The 20,290-nt window shown below is 45.4% G+C and overlaps 1 protein-coding gene across 12 annotated transcripts in view; it reads left to right on the top strand.

The window, feature by feature from the left end:
• Nucleotides 1-20,290, top strand: part of LHFPL2 (LHFPL tetraspan subfamily member 2) — a 157,761-nt gene that overhangs the window by 122,647 nt on the left and 14,824 nt on the right. For all 12 annotated transcript variants that reach the window (XM_054488627.2, XM_054488629.2, XM_063664937.1 and 9 more), the window contains one exon: nt 9,937-10,551. In XM_054488627.2, coding sequence (XP_054344602.1) covers nt 10,122-10,551 — 430 coding nt within the window. In that variant the 5' untranslated portion in view covers nt 9,937-10,121. The remainder of the gene's footprint in view (nt 1-9,936; nt 10,552-20,290) is intronic.

Genomic DNA, 20,290 nt, shown 5'->3' with positions numbered 1-20,290 from the left:
AGGCAGTGGAGCCGTGCGTGGTCACATACCCATTAGCCGAGAGCCTGGGTCGGGACCCGTGTTTTCCTGCCTGCCTGCCTAGTGGGTCTTTTTCCCTTGCTTATGACTTTGCCATTGGACAAATTTCCTTCTACAGAGAGTTAGGATGATAATAGAAGGTGCTTTTGTGGCCTTGGGGAGATAAGCAGCAGAAAAATGTTGACCAATATGATGGTAATAGTAATGATTCCTACTATGTCTTGGTACCTACAATTATACCTGGCTCTCCGTGCACAGTTCTGGTGTTCCACCCAAAAAGCGTGGCAGCGACTTTCCTTACCCCCACTTTAGAGGTGAGGAAACTGTCCTTAGAGAGGTAACATTTATTGCCCAAAGACACAGAGCTAGTTAATGCTAGAGCGTGGCTTATAGCATTGAAGCAGTTCCAGTTCTGTGTTACATCCTTTCTGCCACACAACTCCTTTTACATGGGGAAATTAGTATTTGAAGGAAAGCCTAGTTACCTACATGCCAGATGGGCTCCAGAACCGGAAGATCTAAGTGGCAAAAGGAGTGCCTGAGACACGAAGCCAGAAGTGGTCGTGTTTATGCCGGGTCAAGGGACAGGGAGGCTGGGTCCTGTTGCAGGGGCATAGTCCACATGGATGTAGTGCTGGCCATGTGCTAAGTGCTGTTCTAAGCTTGATACTTATTTTAACTTAGTTGATCCTCACAACATCCCTATTACTCCATTTTACGGACACAGGAACTGAGGAACACGGGCCCAATTTCACCTAAGGTCACTACTGAGGACCAGGGTTCAGATTAAGAGTGCCTCCAGACTGAATCATTCTTACATGCTGCCTTTCTGGATGAGCTCATTGCCCTGGAGGGGTGGAGGTGAGGGGTTTTGTCCTGTGTACCCTTCCTGAAGCCTGACAGATCCCCCCCAGAGGCAGATTCTGGCTGTTGCCAGGTTATACTGGAACCCAGAATTATCAGCCACTCACTTGTGGGGTACAGAGAAAAGGAACTGCTCTGCCACACATGGATGTCTTCTTGCGAGGCCTGTGGTGATCAGGGCTGTGAGAAATGGTTTACTGTGATGAGATCTGTCCTAACCACCTCAAAGAAGTATCTGTCAGCACCCCAGGGGCATGCTCCTTTTTATCACCTAACCAAAATCCAGTCTAGTTTTTCTTCTGTGGATTCCCCCAGGCTCTCTTGCCTCGGCGTCTCTCTCTTACAGAGGGCTATGTGGGTTCTCAGTGGTCATCTTCTCCAGCCTGGCTCATGCTGGGGAGCAAGGTAGCTGGAGCCCCTGGGAGTCCATAGCACTGGGTGTGGAATGGGACAAACTTCCTCTGTCCACCTTGCTTAGCAGCCCATACAGGTGAGCACCTGGGGAACAGGGAGTTGGGAAGCGTCTCTTATAGAAATGAACCTAAAGCCATTTCTGCCCCAGCCTTTTGCTTTGTTTTTAAGTAGCCTGGTTTCCTGACACATACTCACTGCTTCTGGGACATTCAGCTGAACTTTATCTCTGTTTACTATGCCTCGCTATTGTTAGAAGCTACAATAATAAGTCCCTCTTCCCAGAAAGAGGACACTGGGATCATATGAACAAGTACGAGTTTTCAGACTTTTTAAAAGGGGTTTTTCTGTGACCATCTTGAACTTTGAGCGTGCAGTGACTTCATCTAGGCTGCAGTGAGGAACACTCATTGGGCCACCTCCTCCCAGCTAGCACATTCCTGAGTCATTACGCTGGCTCAGTCCTGCAGGCCAGGCTGCTGCCCAGAGTTGAAGGATCATTCTGTATTCGAAAGTACCTATGGCTACTGGCAGCTGCACATGGAGCTCATGTTCCCCTGAGGAGTGTGCATCCCTTTGGAAGCTGCACTGAAGCCCATCTCTTTTCAAAGCATAATATGAATCCTAAATATTTGGAGAATTCCTCTAGTTAATAAATGGAGAAAGTATAAACCTTTCTACAGTTTTGAATGTGGCATTCTCATTAGGGAAAGTTGGAAAACGCTGGGTACCTTGATACCTGGCTTCAGGTGATCCGCCCACCTCGGCCTCCCAAAGTGTTGGGATTATAGGTGTGAGCCACTGTACCCAGCCTGTTACTTTTCTTAATTAAAACTCTCTTATTATCCTGAGAAGACACAAGATGTTCACTTTAAGACTTATGTTTTGCCCAATATCACAGAATTCATTATAAACTTGAAAAACACCTTTCACTTAAAATTCCTATAAAGCAGTGGCATTAAAAGGCAACTCCTGAAATTCAAGTTTTAATTTCATGTAAACAAACTGAAAATGCTTTCGACCCTATGGTCTGTACAGGCATAGGCATATGGCCCCAGCTTATGGCATCAGGGCTACATCAGATTTTAGTGTCTACCTTAGAGGTTGGTTTGTTCAGCCCCTCCTGCCTGTCAGACAGACACACAAAGAAAGACTTGCCCCCTAAAGAGCTTTTAGATTAGGACCTATGTAGAAATAGAGGGAAAACAAACATAAAATACGCAAGTGGGCTTTAGAAGAGAAGGAATCATTTAGAAAATAGGACCAGACAAGTGGACCTTCCATCTCTGGCTATAGATGCTGATATGGTTTGGCTGTGTCCCCACCCAAATCGTATTTGAATTGTAGCTCCCATAATCCCCACGTGTCATGGGAGGGACCCAATGGGAGGTAATTGAATCATGGGGGCGAGTTTTTCCCATGCTGTTCTCATGATAGTCAATAGTCTCACGAGATCTGATGGTTTTATAAAGGGCAGTTCCTCTGCACATGCTTTCTTGCCTGCTGCCATGTAAGATGCACCTTTGCTCCTCATTCGCCTTCTGCCATGATTGTGAGGTCTCCCCAGCCATGTGGAACTGTGAGTCCATTAAACCTCTTTCCTTTATAAATTACCCAGTTTCGGGTATGTCTTTATTAGCAGCATGACAGCAGACTAATACAGATACCTCAGGATGGGAGAGTGAAAATGGCCTCTAGAAATGAGTGCCCAGAGGTAGATTAATTGGATACAGGAGGAGTTGGAGTTGGCATCAAGAAAGAAACCTATGACTGGCCAGGATGGGTGCATTAAACAACAAACTTGACAGTGAGCATGGGGTCAAAAGAGCTCAGTGGGGGTCCCATGCCCAGAAAAAAAGAGACTTGTTCAGGTGTGTTTGGAGGGAGGGGCTGCCAGGCAGCTGAGAATGTCAATAGTTTCAAGGGGAAAAGAAGCATGTTTAAGAGGGGTCAGGTAAGAATCAGAATGCCTGAAAATCTTATAGGTCTACCTTGTAGGGTCGTTGAGATTCCCTGAGATTTGAGGTGCCCAAGGCCACCTGAGTACCTCCTAAGTGACCAGCCCAACTCTGGCGAAGAGGAGTTTGAGAGAAGCAGAAGCCTGTGTGGCCAACCATGCAGTTTTCTGAACCCGTGTCCAGGCCCCTGAGGTGTAGGTGAAGAAAGGTAACAGTAATGAATGGGGAGCCCCATTTTGCCATTCGCAAAATAGAGATTTCTGAAAACAAAAGTTAACTTTAGCGTGTGATGCGGAGACCACCCAGGACCCCAGGAAAGATGGGCTCAAGGGCACGAGGTTCTGAGTCAGTCTGCCCTGGCTTCGGGGGCCCCAGTCCCTATCACTCTGTCATCTTGGACATCCAAACTAGCATGGCCTTTTTTAAAAATGGAGAAAAACAACTAAAAATATATTTTAATTTAGTAAATATTGTGAATGCCCAGATTATAGACATACGCATTGGAATAGACCTTTTAAAAATAGATCTTAAAAATCATCTTCAGTTGCTCCTATACATTCAAAATTGCCCTCTGTGAGAAGCCCCCAGAGCAGGGTTTCTCGACATTGATGATACTGACATTTGGGGCCAGGTAATTTTTGTTTAGCAGCACCCCTGTCCACCAGATACCAGTAGCACACACCCCTACCTCCACAGCTGTGACACCCCAAATGCCTTCAGATGTTGCCAAATGTCCCCTGCGGAGTTGGTGTGGGGACAGAATTGCCCCTAATTGGGAATCGTAGCTTCAGAGTTTTCCCAGAAGTCAGAGATGGGATGGAGAAGAGGAGTCGATCGGAAGTTGAGCCAAGGAAATTGGCAAAAGCGGGAGGTGTTGAGCATGTTTAGACTGTACCCTAAAGAATAATAGAATTGTTAGTGCATCTTAAATATAATCAAGATGTCTGTATTTCCGTAGTGAATGTGTTTTATGGGGTAGCCAGAGTGAGAGTTTCAAAACCTCCTTTGGTACATTTTTTTTTTAAGTCATGCAAGGTCCTGTACTTTTTGTGCCAACACTATCCTTCCAGTTCTGAAAGCTCCTTTTGTCTTCTGAAGAGAAGGACCTGAATGTTTGGGTAGATCATTTCATGCTGCACGAGGATTATCAGACAACAGATGAGCTGGGAGAACAGCTGGTTTCCCTACAGTCACTGGGCCCTGTGACCTGGGAGGCATCATGAGCTGTGCAGGGGACAGGTGGTCTGGCCACTGGGTCTGTCCTGACTGAGCCAGGCCACACTCCTCCTGCCTCTGCCTTCAGCCTCCCCTCCCCAATACCAAGGAACCGACCTTTTCCACGCTGCCTCACAGTGGCCTTTCTGTGAAAGGCTCTCCTGGGAGCTTGTTAGAAATGCAGATTCTGGCACCACCCGAAAAGTTTGATTCAGTGGTTGGCTGGGGACCAGGAACGTACTTTTTAAAACAGGTGGCTGTCATTCTCCTCTGGGAGATTGTCCAGGAACCCACACTTTAAGAAGCAGCACTCTGGAGGGTCTTTCCAACTCTTGGAAGGCAAAAGCACATACATTCTAATTCTCTTAATCCTCTCATCCTTGCAGAAGAAACAGGGATGGAGGCCATATTGCTGACCCTTGCAGGATTCATGTGTCTGAGGGAGACTGCAAGAATGAAAACAGAGATCGGCCAAGCATCTACCAGTCTAGCCTTTAGATGTAACTTCCAGTTTCTCTGAAATAGAGGACAGAGAACAAGTTGAAATGAAATCATGAGGAAATCGACAAATCCAGATTGTCGAGTATTTTGTAGGACAACTAGCCCAGTATCTTCAAATAGTCAATGTCAGGGGGAAAATAATGGGGATGGGGTGGAATAGGTTGGGGTGGGAAGACTATTCTTGACTAAAAGAACCTAATCAAATGCAATGCATGAGCCGTGATTGAGTCATGGTTTTAAGAAAACAGCTATTAAAAACGGGGCAGGGGTAGGGAAATTTGAGTAGGAACTAGGCTTTGGATATAAGGGGATTATTGTCCATTCTCTTGGGTGTGCTAATCTTGTTGTGGTTATATAGGAAAATGTTCTTATTTTTAGGAGGTGTATGCTAAAGTATTTAGGGGTGAAGTGTCAAAACATCTGCAACTCATTTTCAGATAGTTCAGAAAATGTGTGAATGTGTATGCTGTAGACTGATGGAACAAATATGGGAAAATGTTAACAAATGTTGAATCTGGGTGTTGGGTATGTGGGTGTTCATTGTCTGTTCTTGCCAACTTATATCTATGTTTGAACACATTCATAAAAAAAGTTGAAAAACAACCAGCATGAGTAAGCAAGGTAGTGTTCTTCAAAACATTGTTTGTCCTGACCTCATTCTTTGGGTGTGCTGTTCCCATCAGGGTGGGGAGTGAGAGCTTTTTGATGCAGCCTTGATTGACATCCTTCAGGTTTCCCTCATTCTTTCCAGGTAGATGTGAACTTTGCTCCTGAGTTTCTGTCCGGGTGATCCAGCCGGCGGGCACTGGGTGGTTCTGGCTTCACATATACTTTCTTCCCTGCTGACAGCAGGAAGCTGCCAAAGACAGATCCAGGATCTAAGTGACAAACCCCGGCTCAGCTCTGCTGAGGACCTTCACTCTACCTTTTCAAATTAAGGCTCTGGGAAGAATCTGTACATAGGACTGACTCCCACAGTCCAGCCATTTAGAAACTCCTCTTTGCTCCCTATTCTCTGGTATTAATGTAGGTTTCTGCAGGATTCTCATTTGTCTTTTTTTTTTTTTTTTAAGTGAAGAGGCTTTACTTTGCACACTGTTGTGCCAGTCATCATTTTCTGAAAATCGAGGGCTGTCTAGATTATCCACAATCACCTGGGATGTGATAGTAAGGTCAGGTGTTGTCGAGGGGAAACGTATTTAGTGGCCCGTGGAGGAGAAGTCTTTTAGGTAGAATGGCAGTGAGGGCCTGGTTTATGAAGTGGGCTTTGTGGAAGCAGGCATTACGGTTAATAGCAATGGATGCCAGGCCAAGGAGGGCTGTGCCTCGTATCCCTGTGGTTAACAAGGTTCTGTCATGAGGATCTCTTTCCCCTTTGATACAGATGTCTCAGCAGGTACCTGTCTTTCAGTGCACCTAGCCATACTGGGACAGAGCACAAACCACTGCAGAAGCCCCCTGCTGCATTTCCAGATGGTCCCTTGTCCTGCCACCCTGAGAACTTTGCTTGCAGCCTCTGTTAGTCCTTTTTACACTGCTGATAAAGACATACCCGAGACTGGGTAATTTATAAAGAAAAAGAGGTTTAATGAACTCACAGTTCTGCATGACTGGGGAGGCCTCACAAACATGGCTGAAGGCGAAAGGCATGTCTTACATGGTGGCAGACAAGAGAGAATGAGAACTAAGTGAAAGAGGTTCCCCTTATAAAACCACCAGATCTTGTGAGACTTACTCACTACCATGAGAACAGTATGGGGGATCCACCCCCATGATTCAATTATCTTCCACTGGGCCCTTCCCATAACACGTGGGAATTATGGGAGCTACAATTCAAGATGAGATTTGGGTGGGGACACAGCTCAACCATATCACAGCCCCCAGGAAGCCTCGATTTTAGTCAGTCAGCCTTGCTTATCACGACTGTTCCTCTGATAGTTGCAGTTAGCAAACTTACTAGGGAAAACAGAGCATCTTATCCCCCTGTTGAAAACAGAAGAATGAAGCCCTCATCCCAGCCAGTCGTGTGTGGGTGTGAGAATTTGGTGCAGTGAATGAGGAAATGTTTTAGCACAAAGGAGAGGGAACTATATTATTTTAACTTAAGCATGTGGGTCCTTAAGTAATCCTGCCTTCAGATTGTTCTCAGGCATTTCGCTAAGCCCAGACATCCCATCTTCTCCTGTCCTGAACTTTTATAGCCTTTTTCTTCAGAAGCTGCAAACTAATTGCATTCCTCACTCTGAGTAGAGCTTGCTGGCCAGGGCAGTGGACACTGGAGTAGTCATTAAGACACAAGTCACCCGAGAGGTTGTAGGAGCCCTGCAGTTCTGCAAGAGGACAAATATGAATGTTCTCATTGAAAAATTACATTCAGGCAGGAGCGGTTCCACACACCTGTAATCCTAGCACTTTGGGAGGCCGAGGTGGGTGGATCACCTGAGGTCAGGAGTTTGAGACCAGCCTGGCCAACATGGTGAAACCCCATCTCTACTAAAAATACAAAAATTTAGCCAGGCATGGTCATGTGTGCTTGTAATCCCAGCTGCTCTGGATTCTGAGGCAGGAGAGGGGAGGCAGAGAGGTTGCAGTGAGCCGAGATCATGCCACTGCACTCCAGCCTGGGTGACACAGTGAGACCCCATATAAAAAAAAAAAAGAAAAATTACATTTAACAGAGAAAAGGGATGGGAAAGAGATTGTCTGTGCATAACAGTAAAATGGTTTTCTAATCAAATGGGAAGGCTTTATGGCTCTCAACAGGCTGGGCTTGCCACCTGTGGGCCCAAAGTATTTGTGAGCCTGGTGGGCACGTGCAGCCTCTCAGGAGTCCTTGTGGCTCATTTTCTTGTTCTCTTTTGGAATGATCATTTTCATTACAAACAATCTCCTCTAAAGCCCTTAGTAACTTTTTTCTCAAAAGGCTTTCTATTTGGTACTATCTGGAGGAGGGAGCTGAGAATGAGTGAGTCGGAGTAGGATATACCTTCTGGTGAGTCGGAGTAGGATATACCTTCTGGCTGAATGCTAATTTATCTCCACCAGTTGGATTGACAGCTGAGTTAGGTTGTGGGGAAACAGGAAGACCAGGACTCTGCCCTTGAAGGCCGCAAGGTAAGTTTAGACATGAATGACTTCGTCCATCTCTAAGTAGCCTGTGCTTAATGTTTTGTGTATGCAGTGGCCAGGTTTCTGTAATCTACTGGGCACCTCAGTTGGATCAATAGTTCTCTGAATGGTGTCATCTATGTTACAGGAAAAGCTTCGGAGGGCTGGGAGTTGATATTTGTTGAGCACTTACTCTGCCAGGCACTGTGCTGGGTGCTTCAGTAGGTTCTTGTTCATTCCTTGCAACAATCTGGTGAGGTAGGCTACCCTTACCGGCTCAGACGAGGGAGCTCTGAGAAGTTAGACATCCATATGGTCAGTGCTGGAGCTGGCTTTGGAACCCATACCTGATGGACTCCCTTCCCTTACCCAGTGCTCGGCACAGCGCTGTGACACACGCACACACACCCTGACAATTAAGTGCATATGTTCCTAGTAGTGCACTAGCTGTGTCCCCAAAATAGCATCTTGTATAGCAACTACCATGATATGAGGATTTTAAAATACATCATGTTTCAAGGGATGGGTAGAGTCACATGCTCACTAGGAAGTCAGCCAGCAGGCAGACAGCTGGTGCAGGGTGTAGAAACGGGCATTTTAAGCTTTGACACTGGGCTTCCTTATTTCTCCACTTCTCTTCCTCTTCAATAACTCCCTGCCTCACCCCACTCCCAACATGCCAGGGGGCTCTTTGCAGTTCTCATGGAGTTGATTTGACGTCGGTTAATGAGATCTAATCATTCAGAGCAGGGCCATGTGCCCAGATGAGAGCTGTGTGATTGTTCCTGGCCTTGGAATGGGGCAGAAAATGGGGCTGCAAACCAGCCCTGCTGGCCCCCATTTCAGGGTCCAGACTCCTCTGAAGAAGGCTTGAGCCACTGGAGCAACGTCTTCTGGTAATGAAGTCATTCCTCCTTGGAGACAGAATGAGGCCTCTGTGAAATGAGAAACAATGGGCATGTTGAGTTCCCGACCTGGGGTGAATCGAAGCTTAGGCAGAGGCACATGGGATGAATTGGGACAATTCAAGGGATGCATTCTTCATAGACAAGTTTCCATTGTCAACAAGTCCACTCATTTGTAATGATGCTTAGTTAACGGTCATTAATGTCTTTTAAAAATAATTTCCCCAAGTAAGTCATGAACTCAAGGTTTTTTTTTCCCTCTTTGAGTTTTAATTAGTGTAAATTATTTTGTCTAAAAATCACCCTGTGAAAAATGGATAAAATATAGGTATGGGAGCAATGTTTTGTTTATTCTTTTTCATGGGATTGTTTCTTATTTACCTATGAAGCAAACACACTTATGTCTCTGCTAGTAATTTAATTTCCAGGAAATAAAAGCGGGGTGTTGCTACTCTCTACTGTTAAGCAAAAGCGCTTGGTGCAAGTTTCTCAAAACTTAGCTCACCTAGTACCAAAACAGCATGCAAAAAGTCTTGCAAACTTCAAAACAAAACAAAACAAAAAATCCACTAATAGAGTTGATTGCCAGTCTTGCCTCCTTCTCTCTGGATCCCTGTGCTGTTTGACTTTTTCCAGTAAAAGATGAGGGAGCGGGAGCCCTGTCCTAAAAGGACAGTGCCCCCTGGGTTGGGAGCACGACCTGGCACTGGCCGCCTCCTTCCATAGTGCTCCCTAAAGATAAGGTTAACTGCCACATTGAGTTCTGAGTGCAGTGAGGTCAGGAAGAACTTGAAACAAATGCAGCCAGTGCAACAACCGCCTGGCATATGCTGGCCAGGCCTGGGGCTTGCTGGCAGGGTTCTGCGGGCACGGGCCGGGCTTGGACGGTGTTGCTGCGCGGCGGGAAGGCGGGGCGGGGCCTGGCGGCGCTGCTAACCGCCCTCCCTCTCCCCTAGGTGAGGCCGCAGGCAGTGCTCTGGGTCCGGGAGCGCTGTCCCCAGCATGAACGCGGCCGGCGGCGGGAGTGAATGACTGCAGCTGCGACTTCCTTCCCGGGCCGTCCGAGCCTCCTTCCCCACCGACTTTCTTGTTTCGATTAACTCCGTGGACTCCTGACTCTTTCTTCGCCTGGAACATCAATATGTGTCATGTCATTGTCACCTGTCGCTCGATGCTCTGGACCTTGCTGAGTATTGTGGTGGCTTTTGCCGAGCTCATTGCCTTCATGAGCGCAGACTGGCTGATCGGGAAAGCGAGGAGCCGCGGCGGCGTGGAGCCGGCGGGCCCGGGCGGGGGCTCCCCGGAGCCCTACCACCCGACCCTGGGCATCTACGCCCGCTGCATCCGGAACCCAGGGGTGCAGCACTTCCAGCGGGACACGCTGTGCGGGCCCTACGCCGAGAGCTTCGGCGAGATCGCCAGCGGCTTCTGGCAGGCTACAGCTATTTTCCTGGCTGTGGGAATCTTTATTCTCTGCATGGTGGCCTTGGTGTCCGTCTTCACCATGTGTGTACAGAGCATCATGAAGAAAAGCATCTTCAACGTCTGTGGGCTGTTGCAAGGAATTGCAGGTAAGAAGGCAGGACCCCGGACACGGTGGGATGGAGGGATGGAGGGATGGAGAGCTGCCGGTGCAGCGCACTCTGGCACTGGGCATTCGCTTCCTGCCAGTTTTGGAGAAGACCACTTTCTGTCTATTCAGGTTTCCTTTGCCCCTTCCGTTCTAGGCGACGTTTGTGTGCTGCTCGCATGGGTCTCTTTCCCCTGTCTTACCCCACAGGAAGACAGGCTTGTTCTCTGGTCTTACATGGTCCTCCTCATTGCTTATTTCCTCGGGGTCTAAGTTGTTGGTTTTAGTTTGAGTAACTACTCCTGCTTTTTGTTTTTCCCATTAAATTAAAAGCATGCTCTCCACTTCAGTGCAACTCCCTGAGGAATTATGGAGAGCGTGAGTCCCACCTGCAGCAAGCACTTTATGCTAAGAGGAATGTAAGCGGGGGCGCTCATTAAGCAGCAGCAAGCCTGCTTCCCCCATCCACTCTCAGCTCCAGCCCCCAGATGATTTCAGCTTGGGTGGGGAAGACACCGGCTGGGAAGGAATTAGTATCAGCTGCTCTGTTTAGTGATGTTCTGGTTTAAATTGTCTGTCTCCTAGAGCCTGACAGAATGTTCTGTGCATTCAGATCAGAAAATGCAAGCTAACTCTTCCATTTTCTGGGAATTTCTCACTAACGAGCTTATTAGAAATGGGTGGAAAGAAAAGCATGAGCTCTTTACAGTGGTCCCAGGGAGAAGGTTGTGAGCTGCAGGAAAGCATCCACTGCTACCAGTACTTTCGTAGGCTTCCCCGCATGGGTTTGAAAGGTGGGTCCTGAACCAATGGGGTAACAATCTGTCTAGGTTTGATTCAAGGTTCTTGTTCTGGGTGACAGAAATTCCCACACACAAACACACGGCTGAGTTTGAATACATCCCCAAAGAAGTAGAGGAGTAGACTCTTGCTTTGATATTCAGAAAACAAGTGCTTACTTTTTAACCAAGACATTCATCTAGACTCTAACAGGACAAAGTTACCCACCTACAACCCTAAATGAGGGGCACAGGTGATTCATCCCTCAGCAAATTCTAGAGCTGTGTGCACAGGATTTTTCAAAATAAAGCTATGCACTGAGCCATATGTCCAGGGCTGTAAAGCAGCAGCCCCAAACGAATTCACTCTAGCTGGCCTCATAGCAAACTCTTGAGCTCAGCAGGGCTGGCTTCCAAATAAACAGATCAAATGACAGTTTTTTCCCAAACAGCCGATAAGATAAAGTTTACTGTTCCTCAAATCTTAGGAGGTCCCTGTGTAGGTTGGAGGTGGGGGATGGGGAGTAATGGACCAAGAGAAATGACAGAGGGCCTGCTCCTTAGTTCTGATTTGCTTTCATGGGGGAATACACCATCCAGACACCAGGCCCTTTAAACTTTCTAGCCCAAAGGGACAAGTCTCAGGTCCCTCATCTTTCCATCTGCCAGGATCAGCCATACCACAAGTGACCCAGGCACTCATGGAATTTGGGAGACCAGGATTCTGTATTTCAGCATTGCTCCTCATTAGCAGTTTCACTTGAGATAAATGTACCACCCTGGGTCTCAGCGTTCTCCTTCTGAAAAATAGGGAGATTGGAAAATACAACCTTCCTTTAGATTTTTTAGGCTTAGAGTTTGATTCTGTGAAGCTCCTTGTCCCCTTTTGACTCACTTCTGAAGACGACTCTCCCCTTCAGCTTGGCATCTCACCACCCAGAAATATTAAAGGTGGGTTTCAAGATTGAGTCATCATTTTCTTGTCAGAGAAATGTCCCTGCTTTATTCTCCTTGGACACACGGTGCCTCAGGGGTGTGTGTGTGTGTGTGTGTTTGTGTGTGCATGTATGTATCTTAAAACTTTTGCAGAGAAGTATTACTGAAGGCTTTTGAAGAGTCAAACATGTAGCTCAAGGGAAGCCAGCACACACAAATTATTAATCCTGTTGAAGAGCCCTGGTTGACCAGAGAGAAGGATTTCTGTTTAGTTTTCCCTCGCTCTGTTATACTTGCACATCCTTGATGATTTCATGCCTTTATTATGGGCTTTATTGATTTGCTGGTATGTAGATGAGACTCCTGGTTTGTCATGTAAGAGTGCTTCTTATCCTGAGGAACTTGATGGTGATCTAACTACCTTTGAGCAAACCAGTGGCCATTTACTGGAAGGGGTGGGACATCTTGGGCCATAACACTAAACCTATCTTTGGCAGTCATTCAGAAGCAAAGCATAGGTATCCTTCAAGACTGTTTACACGCAGTTTATAATAAGGTGTTAACTGAGTGAATTCCGTGTCTGAATGTGGATTAGTCCAACATATTTTGGTACTCTGGTGTGCATCACATTAATGGCAAGGTGTTCATTATTGCACAAAGATTAGTATGGCTCTCAGGTATTATTTGAACACTCCAGTGAGTTGGTTTTTTTTTTTTTTCTTTTTTTAAGACAGATTCTCATTCTGTTGCCCAGGTTGGAATGCAATGGCATGATCTTGGCTCACTGCAACCTCCACCTCCCAGTTTCAAACAATTCTCCTGCCTCAGCCTCCCAAGTACCTGGGATGACAGGCGCCCGCCACCATGCCCGGCTAATTTTTGTATTTTTAGTATTGACAGGATTTCATCATGTTGACCAGGATGGTCTCAAACTCCTGACCTCAAGTGATCCACCCACCTCCACCTCCCAAAGTGCTGGGATTAGAGGTGTGAGCCACTGATCCTGGCCTCCAGTGAGTTTTTTCTGACTTTTCTCTCTGCACAAGGTCTCTGGGAGGAAGGTTGAGGAGAAAGAAGTGGAAGCACTCCTGAGGGCTGGTGCTGATCTTCTGCCTCTTTCCAGTCTGGAAGCTTTAACTTCCTCCCTACCCCTGTTACTTATGCAGCATCTCAAAAATTCTGAAATTACTCAGAATTTTAAATTGGCAGGAGGCAGAGATTCCTGCATAGTTTGACTGCTGTCTAGGAGCCACTGATCTAAGACTAAGTGCTGAAATACAGGAAAGAACTGGTTTCTTTTCTCCTTCCAGCCTAGCATCACCCAGAGAAGAAATCATGAAAAAGAGGGACTGAGCTATCCTTCTCATGATTCAGTAGGCACTTTCTCCCCTATTGGAGGTCTCATCATGCACTTCAAGCCAATGTAAAGGGCAGCTGTGCTTCTTGAATCTGTGGCTGAGGACATTGCCACACTGGCATCTGAAAAGGCTGGCTTGCTTTCTCCCGTTGGCCAATCTGTGACAGCCTCTGGTCAGCCCCAGCCTCAGCAAGGACTTGCTGCAGCTGTGAGCATCGGCCTTTTCTCTCCCTATGCCCCCTCCGCCTCAACACTGGATCTCTTCAACACTGAAACAAATGGTGAGAAAGGAGGCTGTTGCCAGAGCAACAAAAGGATTCTTTAGAAATACACTCAGGCTGTGTTTGTTCTTACAACTTACATTTTGGCAAAAATGTGACTGGATGAAAAATGATCGTAAGCATATTCTTTTGCTACACCTAATTTTAAGATATAAATAGGCCACAGGCTTGTGTAGCCTTCACTGTCTATAAAAAAACACAGCATAAATAATCAAAATCTTGATATTCTGAGTTTAGAAACTGGGTGTGAAAGAATCTGCTACTTCAATGGAAATCCCAAACTCTGGGCTAACTTAAGCAGTAATGAAATATAATTATTGCCTGTTATGTGAATCCAGATAGCAGGATCTGCCTTCAGGGCACCATTAGGTGGACACCCTGCTGATACTTTCTAAATACTGTGCACATGTCCTTGACATTCAGCACTCACTCAGTAATGAGGGTTCAAGCCTCACCTGAATGTGCCTGTGAAACACGGACCAATTTGCCTCACTTTTCTGAACCATAGTTTTCTCACTCGTAAAATGGGTATAACAATAGTTTATAGCTCAGGAGTGTTTTGAGGATTAAGTTAGATAATATATGAGAAAGGCTTAAGCATAGTGCTTAACACACAGTAAATAATAAATGGTAGCTATAGAATCATTATCAAAGTATTTCTGCTTTCTTGGCAAGTTTTAGTATATTATTTGTTTCCCAGATCTGTTGCATTCTACGGAACAGGGATATCTTGTAGCTTTTAGAATTGACCTTATTCTGTTCCAGTCAAACACAAATACAGTGTGTAGGGGCCTTCCCTGTCCTTAAGAGCCTGCCTGTGTTGGAGCTCAGGGTGCACAGCAGTCCTGTGGCTTTGGTGTAACCAGGGGTGTCCTCAGATCATTTTTTTAAAAGGCAGAAGAGAGCAGTCAAATTGACAGGAAAACAAAGAGCTCCTTCCTCCCACTCGCCTTCCCCTGACACACACATTTTCCATTCCTTCGCTTTCTGGAGGCAGCTTCTAGCAGTTGAATGTTGATTGCAGGTGGCTTCCGAGATTCTCCTGGCAGAGTAAATCACAGGTTGATTGGTCTTCATGAGGTGAGAATTTGTCCAAGGACTTGGCAGAGGCAGCAACACACATCGGTTTGCATCCCTCTGGGATTCATTACAAAAGCCGGGTGATCAGCCAGCAGGGTTGGCTTTTTGCCAGCTGTTTTCCTTAGGTTGTGACCTGGATGTAATCCATGGTGAAACCGTAGAATGCAAAGATCCAGGTTTTCCATGACAACATCAAGCAGTTTGTTTTTGGAAATGCGTGTAGGGCTCTCTTAGAAGTCCATGGAATCCCCAGTGACTCAGGTTTGGGACCGAAGCCATTAAACTGAGCTCAGGATTTGGCTCACTTGTGCTGGCTGGGCCTATTCCACAGGGACCGCCATAAGCATGAGCCACCAGCCAGCTGCCTGCTATCTTCCAGTCTTCCCTTTATGCTGGGCTGGCTCTCACACTCTACTCCCTCCAGCCCTCTGTCTGCATGGGTCTCAGTCCAGCAGGACAGCCTTAGCAAGCTGCCCCACCAGTCTGACCAGATTGCCCTGGGGCTGAACCCTGCCTCTGCAGGGCTGGGGTGAAGGGTGTGGTCGTGGGAATGGCGCTGGCAGTGGCGGTGAAGGGCCTGGTGTATGCAGGCTCAGCCTTCTTGGAAGTGAGCAATGATTGAGGGTGAAAGAGGACAACATGAAAAAAAACAAAAGGAAAAGCAGAGACAGACACGTGGGGGTTTTGCCTTTGCCGCTTATAGAATTGCTTTTGTCATGAATCTGACGCGTGCAAGTATGGGTGGGTATATGAAATGCAGCTGATCACTCTCCAGGACTTGGTATTCTTACTGCTTTTTACACAGGGTAAAAAATCACCTTAAGCATCAAGGTTATGACCATAGCCCAACCCCATGACTGATCTCATGCCTTACTCATTCACTCCCAGGCCCAAAAGACAAGGTCAGCCACTGAGAGGAGAGAAATCAGAACAGGGGCTTGGGAAGCATAGGGAGAGGGATGGAGATGCCTGGCGCACATGGAGCCCTGCCTCAGGATTTTACTCCTGAAAAAGTCACCGGGCTTTCTCTGGGGTGGTGTGACCTTGGTTGCCCACCTTCAGAATACCCTCAAAGAGGCATGGGGAGAGTAGAGGGAACAGCCCTTCCTTTTCTTCCTGGTGAGCACAAGGCCCTGAAGACTTCTGGCTGCCAAAGGGGGGCTCTTGGTTTCTGGCTCTCCAGACAGATGATGCTCCACCAGAAGTCAGGTCCAACAGTTCCGTGTCTGAATCAGTTTTAAAATACCACTGATACGACACATTTCCTAATTCATCAGCCTTTAGTAGTCCCTTGGTAAAAAGTAAAAAAAATGCAGACATGTTGTGAGAAGGTAGGTCAGAATTTCAGTCTTAGGCACTTGTATTGGATGCCTACTATGTGCAGAGACCTGTAGATGCAGGTCTACAACTTCCTGAGTTCTGCTCCCAGGCTGTATTAGAGAGTCATCATTTCACAAACTGTACCATAGAGAAGCAAAAGAAATATAAAATAAATAATATATAAAGGGAATGAAGAATTCAACCATATCATTAAATAAAAAAATGACTGCTGAAAAGCAAGTGGACCAAGCAGGTATTAATTTAGTAAATCTACAGATGGGGACCTGTGTTTGTTTGTTTTTGAGACGGAGTTTTGCTCTTATTGCCCAGGCTGGAGTGCAATGGCTCAATTTTGGCTCACTGCAACCTCTGCCTCCCGGGTTCAAGCGATTCTCCTGTCTCAGCCTCCTGAGTAGCTGGGATTACAGGCACCTGCCACTATGCCTGGCTAATTTTTGGTATTTTTAGTAGAGACGGGGTTTCACCATGTTGGCCAGGCTGGTCTCGAACTCCTGACCTCAGGTGATCCACCTGCCTCAGCCTCCCAAAGCGCTGGGATTACAGGCAGAGCCACTGCGCCCAGCCAAGACGGGGACCTGTTTTTAAAGAATGAGTTGGAAAGTCTGGAAGAAAATTGCAAACTCTCTTAAAATTCTGATATAGCAATTGATATGCAAATAAAATGCAAAAGTGGTTTGCCATGGCAACTACTTAATTGTCGACATAAATTATCACAGAGCCTGGATGATCTATGTTCAAATTACATTAACAAATAATCATTTAAGCATGGCTCTGAATATTTACATGAGCAGTTCTGGCACTCTGTTGTAGGGACTTAATGCAAAGGTGGTATTCTTTTAAGCTATAAAGTCACTTCAAAAATAATCTGCATCTGCTATGAAGAACTGTCCTATAGCGCGGTCAGCCACATTTATGAGCTCATTTATTGTAGATGGTCTTCCCAGTAGCTTTATTAAATGGCCAGCAACCTTTTCCTTTAAAGACAGCCACCAGTACATATTAAATCTAAAACTACACATACGGAGAAAGTGAAGCCAATATTAAAATGCTTTAAGAATCAGTACAAATACGTGTCCACAACTCTTAAGTAATTTCAACTCAAAATGCAGAGTGGCTGTGTGTTCAGAGTGACAGAGGCCACGTTCAGGGACGTAGTGTTGAAAAGACAGCACCTGGTTTGTTGTAGTAGGAATTATTTAACATTATCTGCACTCAAAGACCTCAGCAGGCAAGAAATTTACTTGTCCTAGAAATTCCATAGCTTAGTAACTATGTTTTTTAAAAGTGCCTTTTACCCTGTTACACATTACATTTTGCAGTTTATTTATTTTGGTAACTTACTTTGAATTATCAATGTATTTTGGTTATAGTCAAGCAGGAGCTCTGTCTTTTGTGATCCTGCCTGTCTGATGAATAACTTATGGAGAACGTATTTCATAAAGTTCTTTCAGTTGCATGTAAGCCAGTTAACAAACAGCTTCCCACCCCGAATGTGAAGCAAGTCTTCATCACTAACTGATGGGAAGGAATCATCTGGCTAGATTAGTTTGTTGAGATGTATTTCAACATTCTAGAGTTAAGGCTTTAAAAACTGCTAGCAGAAGTAATTTGCTTTTAAACAGGAATTATTGCTGAGAAAGAGGGAGGCTTCAACAATGGAGAAACTGCATCTTTCTTCTAGATTGTTTCTCCACATATCCTAAGGGCAGCAGACAATTTTTAACTGATGGCCAGTAATTTCAAGTAATTATAACAGAAACTTCCTTTGGGGACCTTGGTTGTAAGATCTTTTTATGACAACTATGCTCTGATTGTCTTCTAAAGAATTCTATTTATGTTCATCTGTCATCTTGTCTCCACCCTGGAGAGTGTTTTTCTTGCCAACTATAATATCATGGGAGTATTTTTAGTAGAAAATGGATATCTTACTAGATTTCTCTGGGGAAACAGCAAAAGCATTAATGCAAGCTCCTTTTTTTTTAATTGACACTTGAAAATAACCAGTTCCTTCCCTTTTTCTCTTGCTTGTCTCTGAAAATCTTACTGGTTAAAGCTTCTAAAATTATTGATCATGTACTAAAATAACATGTAGATATCTGCTCTCAAAGATGCTGTAGTCATTCACAAAAACCCTTTTATTGCCAGGAAACCCTTTGACTTCTAGTTCCTGATCTGTCCCCTGGAGCTAAATGAGTTACTAAATGTCGATGTTAAGCCTGGTTTAGCTTGTCCACGAACTCTTGAAACTTTAAAATGAGATGGAGTAAGCCGCGTAGGCTCATGCTTGTGGTCCCAGCTACTCGGTCGGGCAGGAGGATCACTTGAGTTTGGGACTGTAGTGCAATATGATCACGTCTGTGAATAGCCACTGCATGCTACCCTGGACAACACAGTGAGACCTCATCTCTTCTAACTTAAACAAGTTTGGATCTAGACTCCAAAGAGACTCAGAGCCTCCTTACCCTATACTTGCACAGTAAATAAATAGGCTTCTTAGAAAGGGGTCCGCATCTTAACACAGGTACCCTCTACACTCCCCTATCTCTTACCCCGCAGAAGGGCCCTCAGCCAGAAGTTGCTTCCTTTGAACGAGTGCTGGTCCAGTCTGTGCTAAGGCTTCTCCCATTTCATAGGAAAATCAAGGAAGTTTAGTAAGTGTAGTAACATTTCATCAAGCCAATGTATTCACTTCAAAGAAATGTCATTTATTTTCCAATTACATCCTTCGCCCTTCTTGTATTAAAATATTCTTTTATGAAATGAGAGGAGATAATAAAGGCTATCTTCAGTGTCCTTATTAGCAAAATAAAAAATGTTGACCTCCCAACAATTTTTCTGGACTGTAAAGTCCAGAAAGTGTAGGAACCACTGTTTTAGAATATAAGGAAGCCCCACAAGGGTGTGACGTGTCTTTTCAGTTATACCTCTAGTGTTCAGAATGGAACCCACTACGTACATAGTAGATGCTCAGTAAATGTGTGTTCGCTGACAGGCACATATCTGTGGAACCGCTGATTAGTCTCTTCTAGCCCCAGCTGTAAATTTATAGGTGTTTGAATTTAACGAACGCCATTAAGTCTCAATTCTGACATAGACCCGGCCCTCCTAGACAGTTATGGCATAAGTAACTGATGAGCCATCATCTGAAGAATCACTTCAGAACTGGTCATCACTGAAACCAAATTCTGTTTGGACTTTGAAAAAGTTTTCATTGGAGAACCTTAATGGGCAAAGCTATAGATTAACCAAGTGATCATTATTGGGCAGAAATTCTTGATTCATGTTATAACTCCTACTTTGTTATATTACTTTTATTTATTCAGACTCTGAGTGGCTAACTGAAGTTTTGGTACTGAAGATAGCAGCCCATCTGGCATCTGAGGAAGACAAGCAGGATTGAATACCTTTGCTAATTTCATTTGGGCTTGTAGGGTACAGAACCAGAACTCTTCCTGGGTGGAAGGAAGAGATCTTGCCTCCCCCCAACCCTCTGGTGTTTCCAGTTGTTTTAAGCAAGATTTCACGAGAGCCAGATGCCTGAGATTACGAGCAGCTTCCCCTGCATGCAGACATAGGAATAAGAAGATCCCTCAATGACATGGGTTTAACTAACACCCACTGGATCACAGATAGTGGTGCAAGGATTCAGGGGTAGGAGGCAGTCAGGAAAGACAAAGATCATCAGCTCCATGAATTGAGAAAGGCTGCTTGGGCGGTGAGATGGCTGAACAGTGGCCTGACCTATTGGAGGAGAGATTTGGGACTGAGATGCTCGTTGCCCAATTTTGTCTAATTGGCTACAGATGGCTTTCTTGGATGTGTTTTTTTATGGATGATTTTGTGGATGGCATTATTTTTCTGGATGGATCTGTAATTTCAAATGGTTCTGAAGCATACAAGATCTGAGCAAAAACTTAAGTCGTCAGTTGATTATACTGCTCTTTTTTTTTTTTTCCTTCTGGTCCA

This window comes from Pongo pygmaeus, chromosome 4, assembly GCF_028885625.2.
Source record: "Pongo pygmaeus isolate AG05252 chromosome 4, NHGRI_mPonPyg2-v2.0_pri, whole genome shotgun sequence".
In the NCBI taxonomy this organism is placed as follows: domain Eukaryota; kingdom Metazoa; phylum Chordata; class Mammalia; order Primates; family Hominidae; genus Pongo; species Pongo pygmaeus.
The sequence above is the reverse complement of the archived record's forward strand: the minus strand, read 5'-3'. Positions and strand labels throughout refer to the sequence as shown.